Raw genomic sequence first — 20,093 nt, forward strand, 5'->3', positions numbered from 1 at the left:
CCCTGGATATTGTTCTATCAAGGTGTGACTGTATAAAACATCAGTATTAAGGATGTATTTAAATATAACATATTTTATTCCTGATAAATTTTGTTTTCCGAATCGCTTCATGCACATCACTGCCTGGTTTTTGACATGAATTTAATGGGATAGATGTCGTCATAATTTAGTTAATATGGTGTTTATTATCATTATCCAGAATTCAGTATATTTGTGCTAGACCAATATTATGTACACCTTTCAGTATGACCAAATTTCCCCTTACATAATTTAGTGTGAATATATTTTGTGCTTGTTTCTTATGTTGTTAAATATTTAACAATTCTTTGTTTCTCTTTCAAGGAATTCAAAGTGAATCTAAGGGAATGTCCACCCTACATGATGTCTTAGATGCTCAGTGGCTGTATGACAATCACAAGGATGAGAGTTACCTCAGGAGAGTAATCCGACCCCTGGAAGAACTCCTTCTTGGACATAAGAGGATAATCATAAAGGACAGTGCTGTGAGTTTTGGTTGTGGAGTGAAAATTGTGTTAACGTAATTATGAACTTTGAAAAATGTTACTATGCAACAGTTTTTTGTCTTATGGTTCTTGAAGTTGGGGTAATACTTTTCATCCTTTTGTTCCTACTGCTTAATTGAAGACTGTTTGCCTTATGGTAAATAGCTACATTGATAGTGTTCTGTGTGGGGAAGTAGGTTTAAACAGATTATATATTTTTTTTGGCTGAATGAGTCTTATGATTCAGAGTAACAACCTCGTTTGGGTAGCTGCTGAAAGTTGCATCTGAATGAAACCACTCTGTTTTAACCTCTCAGCGTGGGACGACTTTCACTACCTGGCTACCCTGTGCTACGGGAGGAGTATAGCACCAAGCATGCTAAGAATGCAGGCTTTTAGTTTCCGAGCGTAGATGACAAGCGGTTCAATCAATTTTACCAAAATGTTCAGTTTTTTATTAGTGCATAAACACACAAACAGCATAATTTACTGGAATGACGTAAGGTCAATGAAGTGTAGGAATTTTCGGATGCTTTCAAATCAAACAAGAGATATGGCTGAACCAAATGTAGGAGTAGGTAATATCTGTTTGTTTTTTAATTTTTTTTTAATAAGTCCTGAGTACAGGTTTCTGTTCTATGTTGCATTAACATACAGTACATAATGCAAAAACTGCATATATTTCCTCCACAGTAACCGGTACACATTAATTTACCCTCGATCGGAACAGAAACAACATACCATGTGACCACATGTGATGTTGAGCATAAATATCTGCCTATTATACTATCATCTTTACGAACTCTACAGTAGAAAACAACTGAACGTTTTTCACACAGGATATAAACAGCTTTTTGCAGCATTCAGAGACCCATAAATGCTGTAAACATTTCCTTTTACTGTCTGTAATTATCCATGTATTCTCACACAAACCCACCACGTCAACAACAGAACTTGTTGGTTTTTCACGTGCGATATATCAAACAGATCTCATTTCAGTGGATTACTTCTCATGTTGGAATAACAGGTAATGAAGAGGCAGACAGATTAGCCAATAAAGGTACCACACTACAACAACCTGCCCATCAGACCGATTTTATATTGGCAAAAATGATTCTGAAAAATCCTATTAAAAACAGGCAAAAAGAAAGGGCAAAGAAAACAGCAGAAACAAAATTAGGATATTGATGCTAAATGGTAGCAGTATAAAATAAAACCAAGAAGAGAAGCTCTAGCCTTCTTCTGATTTATCACTGGCCACGACTGTCTTGCAGCTCATCCAAAATGAATCAACATCCTGAGATCCCAAAAATGCACACTTTGCCATGACCCTGGAAGTAAACTAGATAAGGAACACCTGCTACATTGCAACAAATTTGATGTGACAGCCAGAACTTCAGAAAATCTCACTCAACTATACTGGAACGTAAGAAACCTGATTGATTGGAATCCGGGCTAGCCATAAGATTCAACATTATATGTAATTGATAAAAGATCGTTTGATGTACTTCAAATGACCTCATTATGACATAACATAGCTAATGAAATTGCTTTCCTAACATAACATAGCTAATGAAATTGCTTTCCTATATCTATTTTTCCATTGCTCTGTTTATTCGTTAGTTCATGACCTTTCTCACTCATTTAAAGTTAAAAACTTCATGATTGTTCCGTATTGAATAGAGAAATAAGAAGATGTACAATATTATAGGGAAGGATCCACCTTTCAATACTCCGTAGTAAAAAGTAGTTACAACCTGTATATTGGGACCGGTTTCAACACATTTCAAGTGTTTTAAGTTGTTTTAAGATCTTCGCTAATTGGCTGATGATGACACTTGAAATGTGTTGAAACCGGTCCCAATATACAGGTTGTAACTACTTTTTACTACGGAGTATTGAAAGGTGGATCCTTCCCTATAATATTGAACATCTTCTTTCTCACTCATGCAGAATAAGACATTAGCTGGAGATCTTGGATTATTGCAGTTGACTAACCTACTGTTATGATCCCCAATCAGTCAATCAATCAGGCACTATCGATCTCCATTTACGGGAGTCGCCCAACTAGCGCATATTCGCTATCAGTTGTTTATGTAGTCTTTTCTTAATGATTTCAAAGAATTTGGAAATTATTTACGGGAGTCGCCCAACTAGCGCATATTCGCTATCAGTTGTTTATGTAGTCTTTTCTTAATGATTTCAAAGAATTTGGAAATTTATTAAGCATCTCGCTTGGTAAATTATTCCAGTCCCTAACTCTTCTTTCTGTGAACGAATATTTGTCCCAATTTGTCCTCTTGAATTCTAACTTGACCTTCATATTGTGATCTTTCCTACTTTTAAAAACACCACTCTACCTTATTTGTCTACTAGTGTCATTCCTTGCCGAATTTCCACTGACAGCTCGGAACATACCACATATGATGATAATGATGTTGATTCCCATAGGGAACCTGAAATATTTGTTCTAAATGAGTAAATTTATAATACCAATATAGCTGGAAAATTTATAATGTCCAATAACGGACCAACTATATTGGTATTACATACCACATAGTCAAGCAGCTTTCTCCAAGTCTTCCCGGCCCAAAGTTTGCAATTTTTGTAACACTGTAGGTGTGCTGTGATGAGGTTGCACATGATAACTATGCAAAATGTTGGTCACACTGCAGTGGTGCCCCAAAGCGATCTTTCTGCCATAACTACAGCTGATTGCAGAACACATTATGGGTCTTTTCTGCTCTGATGGTGGGCAGCCAACAAGCTGTCGGTGGAAGTGGGGTGCGGGCAGTATGTCACTGCCCAATCGGGCGAAAGATCGCCTGGCAGTGGCACTGAGAACTACTCCGTCTCCCGGGGAATTTGCCGCGCTCACTTCGCTCCCTGAACTGCTTCGTTGCCGAGTAGCCTTGCAGTGTGCGTGTGGGTATTACAAAGAGCTTGTTTGACGAGTTTGTTTTAGAATGATTCTTGTTTTATGAGTAATTCCTGCTGCGTCCTGTACTGCATTCTTCAACTAGCGTGTTCGTGGCATGTGATGTGACGTCAGTTTGTTTCTATTTGAATTGCTCGATGTTGTTGTTGTATGTAATAACGGCACTATTATCTTAAAATGACTAAGAGGAAGGAGATAAGGAGCCAGGGTAGAAAAATGATCAGCAGTGTTCAAGAATATTTTCAAAAGGAAGCAGAAAAAAATGGCCCTTTAGTAAGTGTGTATAAAGTGCAGCAGAGAGTGTCGGAAGCTTGTCGAGTTAGTACGCGAGCCATTCAGCGTATAGTAAAGGAAGGTAAAGACATTACCTACCCAGTCACCTGGTTCCATCTCATTTCAATCACCACGCAAACTAATCAAAAGATACTCTATAACAAAGGCAATCGACGGATTCCATAAACATGTAATAAGAAGAACTCTCCTCAGTTATGGTAGTAAAGGGTGAATACCCGACACTGAACAAATGTGTAACTCTGTACTTTTGCACAAATTATTTTTCGGTCTGTTGTCAATGCACTTTTTATATGCATTATTAATTAACTCGTATAGTACTACATCGAAGATATAATAAAATGTTAAAAATAAATAATTAAAAGATAATAATAAAAACAACTTTTAACACGTGCACGGGCGCTCCTAGCAACGTTGTAATAGTGGCCTCTTGTCTCTTTCCCTTAATGGCCTCTCACGTCGTGCTGGATTGGTCGACCCCATGCTCCCCACTTCCCCTGACAGCATGTAGGCTGCCCGCTATCAGAGCAGAAAAGACCTATAGTTTTTAGAAACATGGGAGAAATGCTTTTTAATTTCATCGCAATGCTACACAATATGAATGAAATCAGCCTACAAACAATTCCACTGTCAACACACCAGCTAAGTTTGAAATAAAATATATCTCACAAAATAATACTAGATAAATCTACTAAAAGTTCTTATTATCGCAGTGTTTGGAAATACAAAAGAAATCGGCCTACATGAATCTCACTTTAATTACAACAATATATACTGGTGCTAACACAAAAGGTTTCTAGTAAAATCTATTAAATTTTAAAATTCGGAAACTTTTTTGTTCTTACGTGATTCATATTGGTTGAGGCTCGATACTCTCCATATCACTGGCATCGCTACCGTCGCCATTGTTGTCATTGTCATCGTTGTTGAGGCAAATCATCAATTCCTGACAGTCGCTGATAATGCCAGCTATTGCCATTCCCAAGTTAGTTTATGTTGTGACATGGCTAAATTTCTTCCTCCACGAAGCCGCATCCATTCAACCAATACCCTTCCAAAACAGTCTTTCCACTCCAGTAATTGTGAAGGACTTGTTATTAGTGCATACATAGTGTTTCACTTCACCCTATAACAACTCAATGGGGTTGAAGTGACAGCCGTATGGTGGCAACCTGATAACTGTATATCCTTGTTCCTTCGCTTCCTCATCGATTTCATACATCGGAGAAATAAGTGTGCTTGTATCACCCGTGCAGATAAGGCTAATTTAGTCATATCCATATGTGCTGGGATATTTCTTGCCTGCAGCCATTCTAATAACAGTTCTCTACTGGCGCTAGAAGTAGGGATGTCACCCATTATTATGGAGTGGTAAGGTGCATTGTCCTTAACAATTAGTGGGGAGGGGGGTTGGGCTTTGAGCTGTTGCAGGAGCTTCTTAAACCAATCTAAAAAATTACTTAGAAAAGGCATACGACAGCATCCCCAGAACAAAAGTTCTGGAAAGCCTGAACACACAGGGGAATTGCAAGGAACTAATAACAATGATAAAAGCAATATATGATAACTGATACAGCTGTATGAAGACAACTTTGGATATAACATGACACAAGTGTGATAAACTGATATACAGTAAAACCTCTCTATAACAGACACCTTCGGGACCGAAAAAAAAATGTCCGTTATGAAGGAGTGACCGCCCGAGAGAGGGTATGATACCAGTACCATTAAACATAATTTGGAACACAATAACCCATGTATTGTATATGTTAACAATTCTCGCAAATGTACCTTTAATTGTATACTGTATACAGTATTGTAAATATACTGCACTGTACTCGCATGAGAAAGTTGTAGATGGGCTGCTGCAGCTGCGATGTACTGTATTAAAGAGACAAAAACACTTCTGTGGAAACCTCTATTGAGCACACTGTACAACTCGTGGGCTTTTGATGTGTTCAGTTTTACTTTAGTAAGCTGGTGTAAACATCGTAATTGGTGTAAAACCTTCAATTAGTATGTTTAATATACGTATTTTAATTATAGTTTATTTAATGCTAAATTATCTTTTATTAAGAGTTAAACATCCCTGTAAATATGTAGTATGAAATTGTATAACCTCAAATATATATTGTGTATAAGTTTAACCTCAAAATCTATACAGTCGAAAGCACTAGAAAATTCCATAATGTTCATATGTTAGACTTGTTGTACTATATTTGGTATATATGAAAGGTTCTGGAAACATGTAAAGACATTACGAATGTTGTAGATGTTTCCATATGGATTAGTAAATAGTTAACGAATGTTCGAGTACCCATTCGACTAGCTGGTCGATCAATGTTTCGAGTGTGTTCCATTAGAGTGTCGATCATTCTAGATGGTTGATTGAATGGTATATGTATCGAACTGTCAGTCAGGGAAGTTAGTTCAGAGTTCGTAGTTCTTGGGACTCAGGCAAGTGATGGATTGGGAGTGACTGTTGGGCTCCGAGGTGGAATCAGATCATGGGACTCGAGTGAGTGAGGTGGTGAATTCAAGAGAGCACATGTTATAGTGCGCGAATCAGTGTTGTTGATATCTGTACTTATCAGAATCAACTTCAGGGTACTCTGCTATTGAGTGTACCGAGCTCGATAGCTGCAGTCGCTTAAGTGTGGCCAGTATCCAGTATTCGGGAGATTGTGGGTTCGAGCCCCACTGTCGGCAGCCCTGAAGATGGTTTTCCGTGGTTTCCCATTTTCATACCAGGCAAAGCTGGGGCTGTACCTTAATTAAAGCCATGACCACTTCCTTCGCATTCCTAGCCCCTTCCTATTCCATCGTCGCCATAAGACCTACTGTGCCGGGGCGACGTAGAGCAGCTTGTCAGAAATAAAATACTATTGAGTGTTGTATACAGCATCATTTGCTACTTTGTGTAATTGTGTGTTGTGACGTACAGTGTAAATAAAGTAATTTATACAAGGAAGTGAACGTGTTCTTGTGTGATATTTATTTACAACAAATAAAATCGCATCGCAGAACTATTATACACATTAGAAATTTTAGCTATGTATGTGCCGCCAGGGCAGAAGACGTTTGCTCGATTGTTGCAGGACTGGACTTTTTGAATCAGAGCGGAACAAACCTCCCGTTATGTTTCTGCAAATGTTCCTCTAGTACTATAAAAAAGAATAAAGAGAGAAAAGGTATTTTTACCCAATTAAAATGTATATTAAAATACTTTGTGATATAAAATATTAGGACTTACATATTGATAAAGTGGAGGAAACCTATCCGCTCGCTGGCCAGCCACTAACAGAAAGTATACTACCCATATAACCTGACCATTTAAGAGGAGGGGAGGGGGAACGGTGGGAGTGGGCCGGATAGTTATAATTGGTGCTGTCTATTATCCTTTTTCTTTCTCTTCACATATTGGTTAGCCAACTTAAATAACGGATTTTCTTCCTTAATGTGTTCATTTAAATTGTTGTCAATATTTTGTTTCTGATCTATATAAATTTCTAATTTCTCAAGGATGTCCATGTATTTCCCTTTGTTTGTTGAATGTATTAATTTCATGTCTTGTTCGATGTTGGTGAATGAGTGATTTTTTTCATGCATGTGTTCACACATAGCTGAATATTTTCCGTACTTTTGGGCATTTATATGTTCTTTATATCTAATGACTATATTTCTTCCTGATTGTCCGATGCATGTTTGGTTACAGTTTTGACATGTCAGTGTGTATATCCCTGATTTATTGGATTGGTTGTCTGTGTTAATCTTGCTTGAATTTGTGAACATTTGTGAACTGACAGATCATGGGAAACTTGCTATGGAAATTAGTAGAGAGACACAACTGAGTACTACCATTTACCACCAGGTACTGAGATGAATAAGTTAATTATGGTGTACGAATGAAGGTTAAAGGAGTACTGTTCAAGGGTTATTATTTACTTATAACGTCATATGCAGTAAAAACCTGGACAGTGACTTGGAGAGAGTACAGCCAGCTGAGATGAAATTCCTGAGGCGTATCGTCCTGAAGACAAGAAGGGATACCGTGCAAAATAAAGACATACGAATAGAGCTAATTGTGCAAAAACTAAATGACAAACTGGATCGGAACAGATTCAGGTGGTGTGGACATGTCAAACAAGCACTGGAAGGATGTGACAGGGAATAGAGAACGAGTAAGACCAAGATGGCGATGGATGGACTCTGTACAGAACAGCATAGAACAATAGAACATGGACTGGAACATGGTGTTGGATGAGGAATGGTGGAGAGACAGGACGAAGTGGAGAGGAACCGTATTTCAGTTGGAAAGGGGGAAATTATTATGATGTTCTACAATCTGTTGAAACTTGAAAAGGAAACTAATTTACTGTAATTTTTCAGGTATAATTATGTTGTAATGTTTTCTTTTTCCGGTTGTTTCTAAATTTATCTACCCTATTCATAAATTTGTTTTGACAGACTGAGGAACCTAACAGTTATAAGTTATATGAGTCGAAACTGAAAAGAAATTGCTTCAAATATAACAACAACAATATAACCACTTGTTATTTAAGTTTTAATGCTGTTTACTGACAGAGGAAAGCGTTTGTAATATTGTACCCTTGATCGGATGTCTTGGGTTTAAAATTTCACTTGATGTTTTTTCGAAGGCTTATATATCATTGTTCCGAGAATGGCATGTGCAGCTTTTTGATCAGCCTCTTGTCACCTTTGTCCACATTCTTCAACTATGGTTATGGCCGCAGTGTTGTTAACAATACTACATCCAGCTCCTCTTTGAAGTTCCTCCGTTTGCGAACAGAAGCACTTCATACTTTTTTTTTAGAGCCTACCCTGTTGGCTCTGCAGATTTGGTTGGTTGGTTGTTTATTCTTAATGTCTGACTCGTTGGCTGAATGGTCAGCATACTGGCCTTCGGTTCAGAGGGTCCCGGGTTCGATTCCCGGCCGGGTCGGGAATTTTAACCTTCATTGGTTAATTCCAATGGCCCAGGGGCTGGATGTTTGTGCTGTCCCCAACATCCCTGCAACTCATACACCACACATAACACTATCCTCCACCACAATAACACGCAGTTACCTACACATGGCAAATGCCGCCCGCCCTCATCGGAGGGTCTGCCTTAGAAGGGCTGCACTCGGCTAGAAATAGCCACACGAAATTATTATTATTATTATTATTATTATTATTATTATTATTATTATTATTAATATATTGATTGGCTGTCAGTACATTTTCATTTAGAATAACATTTACTTGTACATATAAATTACAACACGTACTGTAGCATGGTTTCATATCAGAATTTATAAGAATAAATTGTGATAATTGTTTTGTATGAATGTCTATATCTAATCTCAGTTCATTTTCTTTGTTGCCTCATAGGTTAATGCAGTGTGTTATGGGGCAAAGATTATGCTTCCTGGTGTACTGCGGTATGAAGATAGAATAGAGCTGAATGAGGAAATTGTAATTGTTACAACTAAGGGAGAAGCTGTAGCACTAGGTGTGTATATTACACAGGTCTAATAGAACAATATTTTTTGCCTTTACATTTTTTTTATGCTTGCATGTTTTTCTGTTTAGATCATGGCCAAATTCTTGAAATATTTGTTCTAATATTTTTTTCCTTTAGGGGGCTTGTTGAACTCTTTGTGTAGGAAATGACGCATTAATTCAGCAGGAACCTGCTGCCTTGCAGATGTTGCAGGGGACTGCTAAAGTTTAAAGGAGATAAACCTGACAGAAGATCTTAACATTAGGACTAGCAAGTCAGTTGGAGAATAGAAGCCTTGGCTGCAAACAGAAAATTAAGAGAGGAAAACAGCATCAGCAGACCCATCAGACCCATGCAGGGTATTATGGTTTACAGCCTGATGATAAACCACGCTTTGAGAGTGTGCAAGAATCTAGGAGATTTTAACGCACTCGAATATTGACAGTCAATATATCATCGCCGCCTGCTATGCAGTACACACCTCTCCACTCTCCACGCATCCTGTGGTTTCGAGCGAACTCTTGATGGTTACCGTATTTCCTACAGGAGCACTAGCAGGATGTCATCTCTCTGCTTGTATAGGATCCAAGGAAGCTATTGCTTAACTCTGAGACTGTGGTTTTAAGTTGAAATTAGGTGGTGATTTGTACGGTAATAGTACATATTGCATATGGTTTGATGTGAAATACAGCGGTGCTAGTTATCTTCAGAGTGGAATGTAAGATAATTTAGCATAATTCCGAAAAAAGTTACGGGTACCGGTAGGTATAGTAGTTTTTATATGTAACTTTTTAAAAAATGTTATGATATTCATGTGTAGCTTAAGGTCATGATGAATTTACATGACTTTTACTGTAATTAATACCCAGGAAAATAACCAGACTACATTGTGGATTATGGCCTACTTATAAAATGAAAGCTGGCAATCTTCTAATCAAAGTATAATTTTTCACTTGCAGGTACCGGCATATTATTTATGCAATGGTTTATCGCTGTGTGCTGTGTTGCAAAAGCCACATTTAGAAAAGAAAAGGCATTTTGTTTTACAAATTCCCACATGATGAAGACATAAGACAGAAATGTCTGAAAAATGTGTTACAGGACAGTTTTGTACCAAACTTTAAATTCAGAATATATACTGCATATACCCCAGTGTCAGTGGGTAGGGTCTGACACATCCCACTCTGTTGAGTCTAGTGTCAGACCTAAGACGAAACGCTGGTTAATAGAGCAAATGCCTGAAAAGCCTTACATCTGATATGTTTTTGACATTTTTGACATGCTCTAGTGGTGAAAAATATCTAATTCCCTCCATGGGAATTTAGAATTTTCCATTCGGAATTGCTAGGCGGGCAATAATTCCAATGTGGAGATTTATCTCCCGTATGCAGTTATCAGACTGTGCCTCTTATAAGGGCGTCAGTGAGTAGGGTCTGGCACATCCCACTCTGATGAGTCTAGTGTCAGACCTAAGACGGAGCGCTGGTTAATAAAGCAAACGCCTGAAAAGCCTTACATCTGATATGTTTTTGACATTTTTGGCGACGATTATGCCGGGAAATACGGTATTTCGTTTTCACTGCAATAGTATATTTGTTCAACTCACATTTTACTAAGGCAATATGCAAATATGCTCAATTCTATGTCTCATCAATATTATGAATGATTTTAAAGTGTATCTACGCTTCGCAGTGATAAGAAGAATATCATAAGACTTCTCCTCTACCACAACAATACTATGCATATATAGCCATTTCCACATCTCATCAAGACTGTGAATTTTGAATTGTATCTACGTTCTTGAATACTACAAAGAATATTTTAAGACTTATTCTTCTTGTACATTCCTATAGCTAAGTGAACTAATTTCTTACAACAAATGTGTTTTCAGGAAATTCTATAAACAATTTTTCATAGTGTCAAACTTATATGTTTTAAGACCATCTTTAAAACAACTGTGTTTCAGATACTTTCTTCTGCACATGATACGGCTGAAGATGCCCTTTAAATAGGTCGAAACATATACCATTGAATGTTTATTTAATAAACACTATTTAAGTTGTTTTGAAAAGGTGGAAAAGTTCAATATGAACTCATAAAATGAAATTCATTTCTCTAGATTTGCGTTATCGGCCGCAATTGTTTTTCGAGTGTATTTAAAATCGTAGGTTATGATATTCATTTGCGTGTTGACGTTTAACTAATAAGATAGAGTTTGAGGGATGTTCCACCATTCAACACATTGTAAAATATATTTCTTATATTTCTTGTATTTAAAATGCCAAAGTTAAAGGCAATGTACGGCTGTTCATTTCAAACAAATAATTTCAGAGTTCGGCGGGGATATCTTTACCACCGATGGTGAAATTCTTTTCTGCAAAATATGTGAGGTGAAACTGGTAGGAGGTAGGAGATTTACTGTTCTGCAACATATGGGTCGAGAGAAGCACATAAGCACATACGTGGACTCCAAAATAGTAGCAAACGAAAAGTTTCCTAGCTGTTACTCTCACAGTCATCCTCCGATGGCGGTACTTTCTGTGTTTTGTAAAGACTTGTGTGAAGCTTTGGTTTCTTCGAACATTCCATTCTGGAAATTGAACAATATTAAGGCGACACACTGGAGATAAAAATAGATATTTTGGTCATTTTGGTGAAAATTTTTTATGGCTGGAATTGAAAGAATTGAGTTTCTTTTTTCTTGTCATGAAGTTATTCCACTGAATTCAAACAATCTATCACTGTAATAATGCTATGTTAGCCAAATGTAATTTTACACTTAAATAGCAATTTTTCTCCCATAATATTCTGCCAAATGTAACAAAATTTGTATGGTATATGTATCACAGCTATATTAAGAAACCTGTATATGGAAGTTTTGACTGCATAATTTTTTAAAGTAGTAGGTATTTTTAAGTCCAAAATTTTTGAACGTGAAAATTACACAAACTTTAGTACGATATATCTCCTTATATAAATTATGTACAGAAAAACCTATACATAGTTAACATGTTATTTAAATTTCATGAACAAATGCAATTAAAAATTTCAAAAACAAAATTTTATTTTGGAAAATCTATTAATTGTATATGACAGAAATGTTTGAGATATGTCTACTTTTTTGTAGAAGACATTCCTACAAAGTTTCGTGAAAATCCATGCATTAGGTAAATATATATATTTATCTCCGGAGTGTCGCCTTAAACTAAGAGATTTCTTAGAAAGTTATATGGGCTGTGTAATTCCGGATGAGTCTACTCTGAGAAGGAACTATGTATCCCAATGCTATGACGACATGATAAGGAATATCAGAGAAGTGTCCGGAAACAAAATATTTGCTCAATCGATGAAACCAGTGATAGAGGGCCGTTACATTGCCAGTGTTATCGTGGGTACGTTGGACGTAGATAGGCCTGAAAAAATATTTTTGCTCACGACCTAAGTTTTGCAGTCTGTGAACCATTCTACAGTATGTCGCCTCTTTGATAAATCGATGGGACTACTATCGCCTGTTGGTGTAAGGTATGATGATGTTCTGCTCTTTGCGATTGATGCAGCGACTTACATAGTTAAAGCTGCCAAAGCAATCCAAGCATTTTTCTCAAAAATGGTACATGTAACCTGCTTAGCTCACACTTTTCATAGAGTGGCCGAAGAAATCAGATCAAATTTCCTGAACTTGACAAGCTTGTGTCCCTAATTAAGAAGGTATTTACTAAGGCTCCATCACACAGGGAACTTTTCAGATCCGAAGCATGCGACATTCCATTGTCAACGCAGCCTTGCATCACACGGCAGGGTACGTGGATCGACACCTGTATTTACTATTGTGACCCCTTTAAGACAGTGAAGTATGTGATAGATTTTTTCAACGTAGAAGATGCCAAGGCCATTCAGATGACTCAAGAATTGTTTTCGGATACGCAAATGGAGGGAAAATTAGTGTGCATCAAAGCAAATTTTAGTTCCATGTCGTCAATTATTACATGTCTTCAGGAGAGAGACGTTGCTCTAGAAAAAATTATCAACTTAGTCAGAACAGCCACAGGCGAATTAAAATGCATTTGTGGCAATTCTGGTGTGTAAGTATCAGACAAACTGAAACATGTTCTTGACAAGAACTCGGGTTTTAATGTTTTGTGCTCCATCTCTCGGATTTTGGTCGGTGAAGATTTCAGCATTATTGGCTTTGAAGAACTTGCATCCAGTGATTTAGTGCACTTCAAGTATGCTCCAATAGCATCCGTAGACATTGAAAGGAGCTTTTCAAAGTATGAAAACGTGCTGGTTGACAATCGTCCAGTGAGAATCTACGAATGGTCAGAGTCATCTACTGTAAACGTGGAGTGAGGTAAGCCTGTATAGCCTGTCATGTATTTTAAGTGCACATTTTTTTTTTGCTAGGGGCTTTACGTCGCACCGACACAGATAGGTCTTATGGCGACGATGGGATAGGAAAGGCCTAGGAGTTGGAAGGAAGCGGCCGTGGCCTTAATTAAGGTACAGCCCCAGCATTTGCCTGGTGTGAAAATGGGAAACCACGGAAAACCATTTTCAGGGCTGCAGATAGTGGGATTCGAACCTACTATCTCCCGGATGCAAGCTCACAGCCACGCGCCTCTACGCGCACGGCCAACTCGCCCGATCACTTTTTTTTTTTTTTCTTGTTACCTCTAATCCGATAAAGAATTCGAGTCTCTTGTCTCTTTTCTGTTCTTGAGATGTTGCAGCCTTAAAGTTCCACATTCCACGAAGTGTTATTTTCCTTGAAGAAAAGAACACAGAACTTGGAGTGCCAAACAGTAGACTGAAATAATAACCAGTATTTGTGTGCAAATAATTCGTATTTGTCAAATAATTAAATTATACTGGGTACCTATTAAAATCATTCATCATCATCATCATGGTCCTTCCAAGTATTGGGCCATGTGTTCCTGTTACGGTTTTGCATTTTCCCTCCATCTCTTCATCAGACGTCCTACAAATCTTTTCCTCTGGGTTGGTATCGATGAATCTCTTTTGGCAATATACCGAGTTCCATCCTTTGTATATGACTTTTCCAGCTTTCCTGATAACTGTAGATGTAGTCAGTTATCTGTTGTACTTTCAGTTCTTTTAGCACCTCTTCATTCCTTTTATGGTCCCATTTTGTCTACCCTGGTGTAGGATGCATGAATGTCATTTCTCGTGCTGTAATTCAAGACAAGTCTTGAGATATTAATGTCCATGCCTCACATGCATAGCAAAGTGTTGGTTTAGCTAGGGTATTATAAACGCACAATCAAGTATGTTTTTGAACAAGTGATGGTTTCATGATGTTATTTATTATTCCTGTAGTTTTTGTGAATTTATTAATTTTTGCAGGTATATCTAATTCAGATTGGCATGATAAGTTGTACCCGAGATAATTGAACATATTTTCTCTTTCCACTGTTGTATTATCTAAACATATTTTACTAGGAATCGGTTCTCTTCCCTTGAAGGGCATTATATTTTTTTTTTATTGAAATAATCATATTAAAATCTGAGGAAACATATTTTTAGATTGGTGATCTTTGTAGGTCATCTTCTGTCATAGCCAGCACTGCAACATCATCGGTATATAATATGGCGTCTAGGTGTTCGAGGCGTCTGTTTATTAATATTGATCCATGGCGTCCTTGTTTCCAAGTTTCCGTTACTGCATTCATATATATATTATAAAACGTAGAAGAGAGTGTCTGCAGCCTTGTCTTACACCACAATTTATTGATTTCCACTCGGTCTGGTTCTTGTTAAATTTTACAGAAATGAGATTGGATTTGTAGATATCGTTAATCTGTTGAGAGACATTGTCTTGGTTTAGAATTTCAAACAATTTGTTTCTGTTTACTTGGTCTAAAGTCTTTAAGTCCACAAATGCAATGTTGGTTTCCAAATTGAATTCTCTACATTTTTCTATTAATAATTAAAATCATTTCAACATACAGTGACGTTGGCTGTTTGCATTTTTTGTGTGATGAAATTGTCAGTTTCATTCAAATTTTTAGGACTTTTTTTCTTTAAGTTTTCAGGTCATTTTATGGGACATTTGCAATCTTTTTATAGGTCATCAAAATCTGGGCCCTGCTAATGAAGTCGTAGCGTAGATAACTTCTGCGAAAACACAAGTTTTGAGCAAACTGATTGCCGTTGCATACTGTTTTTAATCTTTGCGGTGTTCTCCCCGACTTTTACGAAAAATGGTATGTGACGACAATCTGCTGTTGCGAGTAAATTTTTCGCCCTTGTGAATTCTCGCTATAATGGACTTCTACTCTATCTATTCATGGTTTTTGTGGATATTCAGAAGGCATATGACAGCATTGCAAAAGAGAAGATATGGGAATGCCTGAGAAAGTGTCTTAATGGAGTTTATAACGCCTAAATCCATAAGCTGCAGCTTGCTTGTGCAGTTAACAGACAAAAATTCAAACTGCACTTTAAAAAACAGCCATGGGATATGCAGACAAATGGTTGGTGATGATCGTACTATTTTGCGCACCCATTTTTGCATTATTCAGAGCAGCCAACTGCTGTCAAAAAGGAGATCTGAGGTCATCCAAGTTTTTCCGTTGTTATCATAGCCATTTGGTAATGATTGCATATGCTCGAAGCAATCAGGCTTTTTAGATTTCCTTATCAGAAAGGGGTGTGACTTCTAAGAGCAATCACCATTGCCTCCCAGCATTATTGTGAGCCCCATTTTGCTGTGTTTCCCACCATGGCATTTGGCCTTTGAATGCCAAAGTCTTGCTGGGCAACACACAGCAAATCAGTCCAGTTTGGTCTAGTTTAAAAATGTTTCTGGGTTCATATTTGTTGGTCAGCTTCTTCAATCGTTCTTTGATCCACTTTACCACAGTTTCATCATTATCTGCATTTGATTCCCCCACAAACAATATTATGGGTTATGTTATTGGACGCACTGAAATTTACAATGCCAACAATGTTCACCACTTTACGTGCATTTTACGTGCATTTTCCCTAAAGAACACACCCCACACTGGAATGCCTGCAGCTCTTGAAATTTCAAACCTACTTTTTACTATATTTCCCAGTTCCTTGTATTTGGAATGTAACTCATATTTCTCTCTTTTTTAAGTTTAGTATGCATTCTGAAGCACTTGATGATATGCTTCCTCTATTTTTTGCCATTGTATTCAGTGAGGATACAGAGATCTGCAGTGCAGTAAGGAATCAGCTTTTCCCAATGTACCTATAATTATTTTCTTAGTGCATGCAGTGTTGTGTTGACCCATTCCCGTCATATGACAAGTCGTGGTCGCGTGCTGTGTTTTGGTTCATGAATCAGTTGACGAGTTCAGCTCGCAGTGATGCTGTGCCTCTCTTATCTTCGTATATTAGATTCCCTTTGCAATATCATTTCTAATAACACACGCTGTAAGGAACTAGAGGCATATTCTCTTGGTAAACAATGTTGTCTGTATTTATTTCTGTGTGACACTGGCATTGTTGAACAACAGTTTATTTTCTTCGGTATTCATTATGCAGTAGTGATGGGATATTCAATACAGTGTGCCAATTTACGACTCAGTAAAGTCATTGTATCTGTGTAATGTGTAGTGATGAGACATCAGCATCAACATTCAGTGCTGGCTGCTGCCATCTGGTCTTCATTCTATGAACTGCTTTCCTATGTGTCATTAACTTTCATATTTAGTACTATACTTGCTTATTATATTACAGCACAAAACATACATAGTTAATAATAATAATACTTACTGACATAACTCAAATTTTATACACTACCTAATGGTTTCCCACCGAGCTTGATAGCTGCAGTCGCTTAAGTACGGCCAGTATCTAGTATTCAGGAGATAGTAGGTTCGAACCAAGACCAACTACAATATATCAGACCTTAATGCAGTATCGATATTAGCTAAAATGGCGGCCCGATTGGTTTGTTCAAATGTAAACATGAGCATGTGCGAAGCATCTGTTCATTTCTTTCTGTTGGTTTGGATTGATTAGGAAACGTTAGTGTAGTCGTGTTTTTTTGAAATATGGTTTTAAAACTATTTTGATATATTACGACTTGTCGATCGTATTCTATGCCTGGATGTAATTCATATTACAGGAGATGCACTCGCATTCAGATCAAGTGTACTTAATGCATCATGGCGATTTCGTAGTTACAAGTAATTTATTACGGTGCATTAAAACATTCGAGGATAAATTTGTCAATAGAGAGGATGTGTTCCGTGTACTTGATGAGCTGTTTTTTTGTTGTTTTTTTTTTTTTTCGGATAAGACCAAAACTCTGTATTGGTGCCAATCCTAGTACATTTCTCAATTACTATACCTTTTGAGGATTTTAAAAGTGAGGTTATAAAAAGTGATAAAGCTATTTATTTATCTGTGAATGGAGATGATATTCTCCTCGTTAAATTAGAGGACAAGTTATCAATTGATATACTGTACCTTATAGTACGTATTTATGTTACCAACGATGTTGGTGTTAAAGTGCTTTAAACAAAAATAATATGCTACCAGTGAATTTCAAGTTCATTCTCCTATAGATTCTCTAAAGTGAACAGTTGTAGCAGTTTGGTGGTTCATTAGGTCCTATCAGAATCATTGTTATGAGAGAATTGAAATTCGCGACAAGGTTATGTTTCTAAAAAATTTCTTGAACGAGGTAGGCTATTATAGGCCTACTTAAAAATGGTAATAGAAAAGTCATTCAAATAAATGTATTTCTAAAACAAGTATTGATTTGTAGGAAGAAGAATTACAGTCTGGAATAATTTACCAAGGGTGCTATTTCCTTTACCATACTAGTTCAAAGAAAATATGTACCGTATATTTTGAATTATCCACATATTGCTTAGCTAAACAGAGGCTATTTCTAGATAGTGTTGGTCTATTACCCAAAGTAGAGTTTCTGTTCGTTATTATTGACAGCTTAGCAATTCAATACGATAATCAAAAGGTTATGTTTATGTATCACAGGCGTGTTTACATGGAACCGATGCGTCGGCCATGTTGTTTTTGTATTAAGGTCTGATATTATTGTAGATGGTCTTGTTCGAACCCCACTGTCGGCAGCCCTGAAAATGGTTTTCCGTGGTTACCCATTTTCACACCAAGCAAATGCTGGGGCTGTACCTTAATTAAGGCCACGGCCGCTTCCTTCCCACTCCTAGCCCTTTCCTGTCCTATTGTCGCCATAAGACCTATCTTTGTCGGTGCACGTAAAGCAATTAGCAAAAAAAGAAATCGTTTCCCACAGATCTGTGAAAGTCACAACTCTTAGATATATATAATTAGATGTAAAAATACCTGTGTCCACAATAAGTAGCCAACATATTAAATATAAATCAAATAAGTTGCTTTACGTTGCACCAACACAGATAAGTCTTACGGTGACGAAGAGATAGGATAGGGCTAGTAGTTGGAAGGAAGCGGCCCTGACCTTAATTAAGGTACAAGACCAGCATGTGCCTGGTGTGAAAATGGGAAAGCACGGAAAACCATCTTAATGGCTGCCAACGGTAGGATTCGAACCCGCCATCCCCCATATGCAAGCTCATAGCTATGCGACCCTAAGCACTCAGCCAACTAGCTTGGTCATCTTTGAAAATATCTTTTGCTATCAGCAGAGGATTTTTTAAATCATCATATTTTATATAGGCTACACGACATGTAAGCCGGTCCCGTGTTGTAGGGGTAGCATGCCTGCCTCTTACCCAAAGGCCCCGGGTTCGATGCCAGGCCAGGGATTTTTACCTGGACCTGAGGGCTTGTTCGAGGTCCACTCATCCTACGTGATTAGAATTGAGGAGCTATCTGACGGTGAGATGGCGGCCCCGGTCTAGAAAGCCAAGAATAACGGCCGAGAGGATTCGTCGTGCTGACCATACGAAACCTTGTAATCTGCAGGCCTTCGGGCTGAGCAGCGGTCGCTTGGTAGGCCAAGGCCCTTCAAGGGCTGTAGTGCCATGGGGTTCGGTTCGGTTACACGATATGTACAGTAGCGCACTGGTTTTCTGATTAAACAACTTTTTATTTAAGCTGTTGCATCAGTCTGCTCACTTACTCACTGTCCACGTACACCGGTGATCTTGTGATTCGATCATTGAAGTATTGTGCAATGATGCGACATACGAACTGAAAGAATACTGAGTGGTTCTTCCGAATATAAAACAGACAATTTTGAGTGGTCATGAGCATTACTTATAGTCATAGAGTAGGCGGGTAGGCTAGATAATAATGTTATTGGCTTTATGTCCCACTAACAACTTTTATGGTTGCTGGAATTTAGTCCCACAGGAGCTCTTTTACATGCCAGTAAATCTACCGACACAAGGCTGAACACCTTCAATACCATCGCACTGAGCCAGGATCGAACCTGCCAAGTTGGGTTCAGAAGGCCAGCGCCTCAACCATCTAAGCCACTTAGCCAGGCAGGGAGGCTAGGGAGCTGAGTTTAATTAATTGTCGAACGTCAGCTAGTTATAAAAATACTGATTGATTATACTAATACGGTAAATACGAGAATAATCTAATAGCCTATCTACTTACAAGCTAGGTACTTTGGAATTCTGTTTTGACTACCTTTGCATACCTGCCAACTTTCCCGATTCAGGCGGGAGACTCCCGATTTTCGACAGTTTTTCCCGCCTCCCGAATATTCTATCTTTTCTCCCGATTTTTTGGTGAACTTCAAACATTTGTTTTCAAATCCCTCCATTTCAGCTTTTTTACGTCAGTGGCCGGAAGTCCTTCGCTCAATGGCCGCTTTCAAACGAAATATCGAAGTTTATTAATGCGAGAAATGTGCGCGAATGTGCGATGTTTATTGAAACCTGTA

General features: G+C 37.8%; 1 protein-coding gene across 1 annotated transcript in view; it reads left to right on the top strand.

Annotated features, from left to right (window-relative positions):
* Positions 1-20,093, top strand: part of Nop60B (dyskerin pseudouridine synthase 1 Nop60B) — a 172,073-nt gene that overhangs the window by 95,340 nt on the left and 56,640 nt on the right. Inside the window, exons 7-8 of the mRNA XM_067151745.2 lie at positions 343-503; positions 9,127-9,247. Coding sequence (XP_067007846.2) covers positions 343-503; positions 9,127-9,247 — 282 coding nt within the window. The remainder of the gene's footprint in view (positions 1-342; positions 504-9,126; positions 9,248-20,093) is intronic.

The sequence above is a fragment of the Anabrus simplex genome, chromosome 7 (genome assembly GCF_040414725.1).
Source record: "Anabrus simplex isolate iqAnaSimp1 chromosome 7, ASM4041472v1, whole genome shotgun sequence".
Taxonomy (NCBI): domain Eukaryota; kingdom Metazoa; phylum Arthropoda; class Insecta; order Orthoptera; family Tettigoniidae; genus Anabrus; species Anabrus simplex.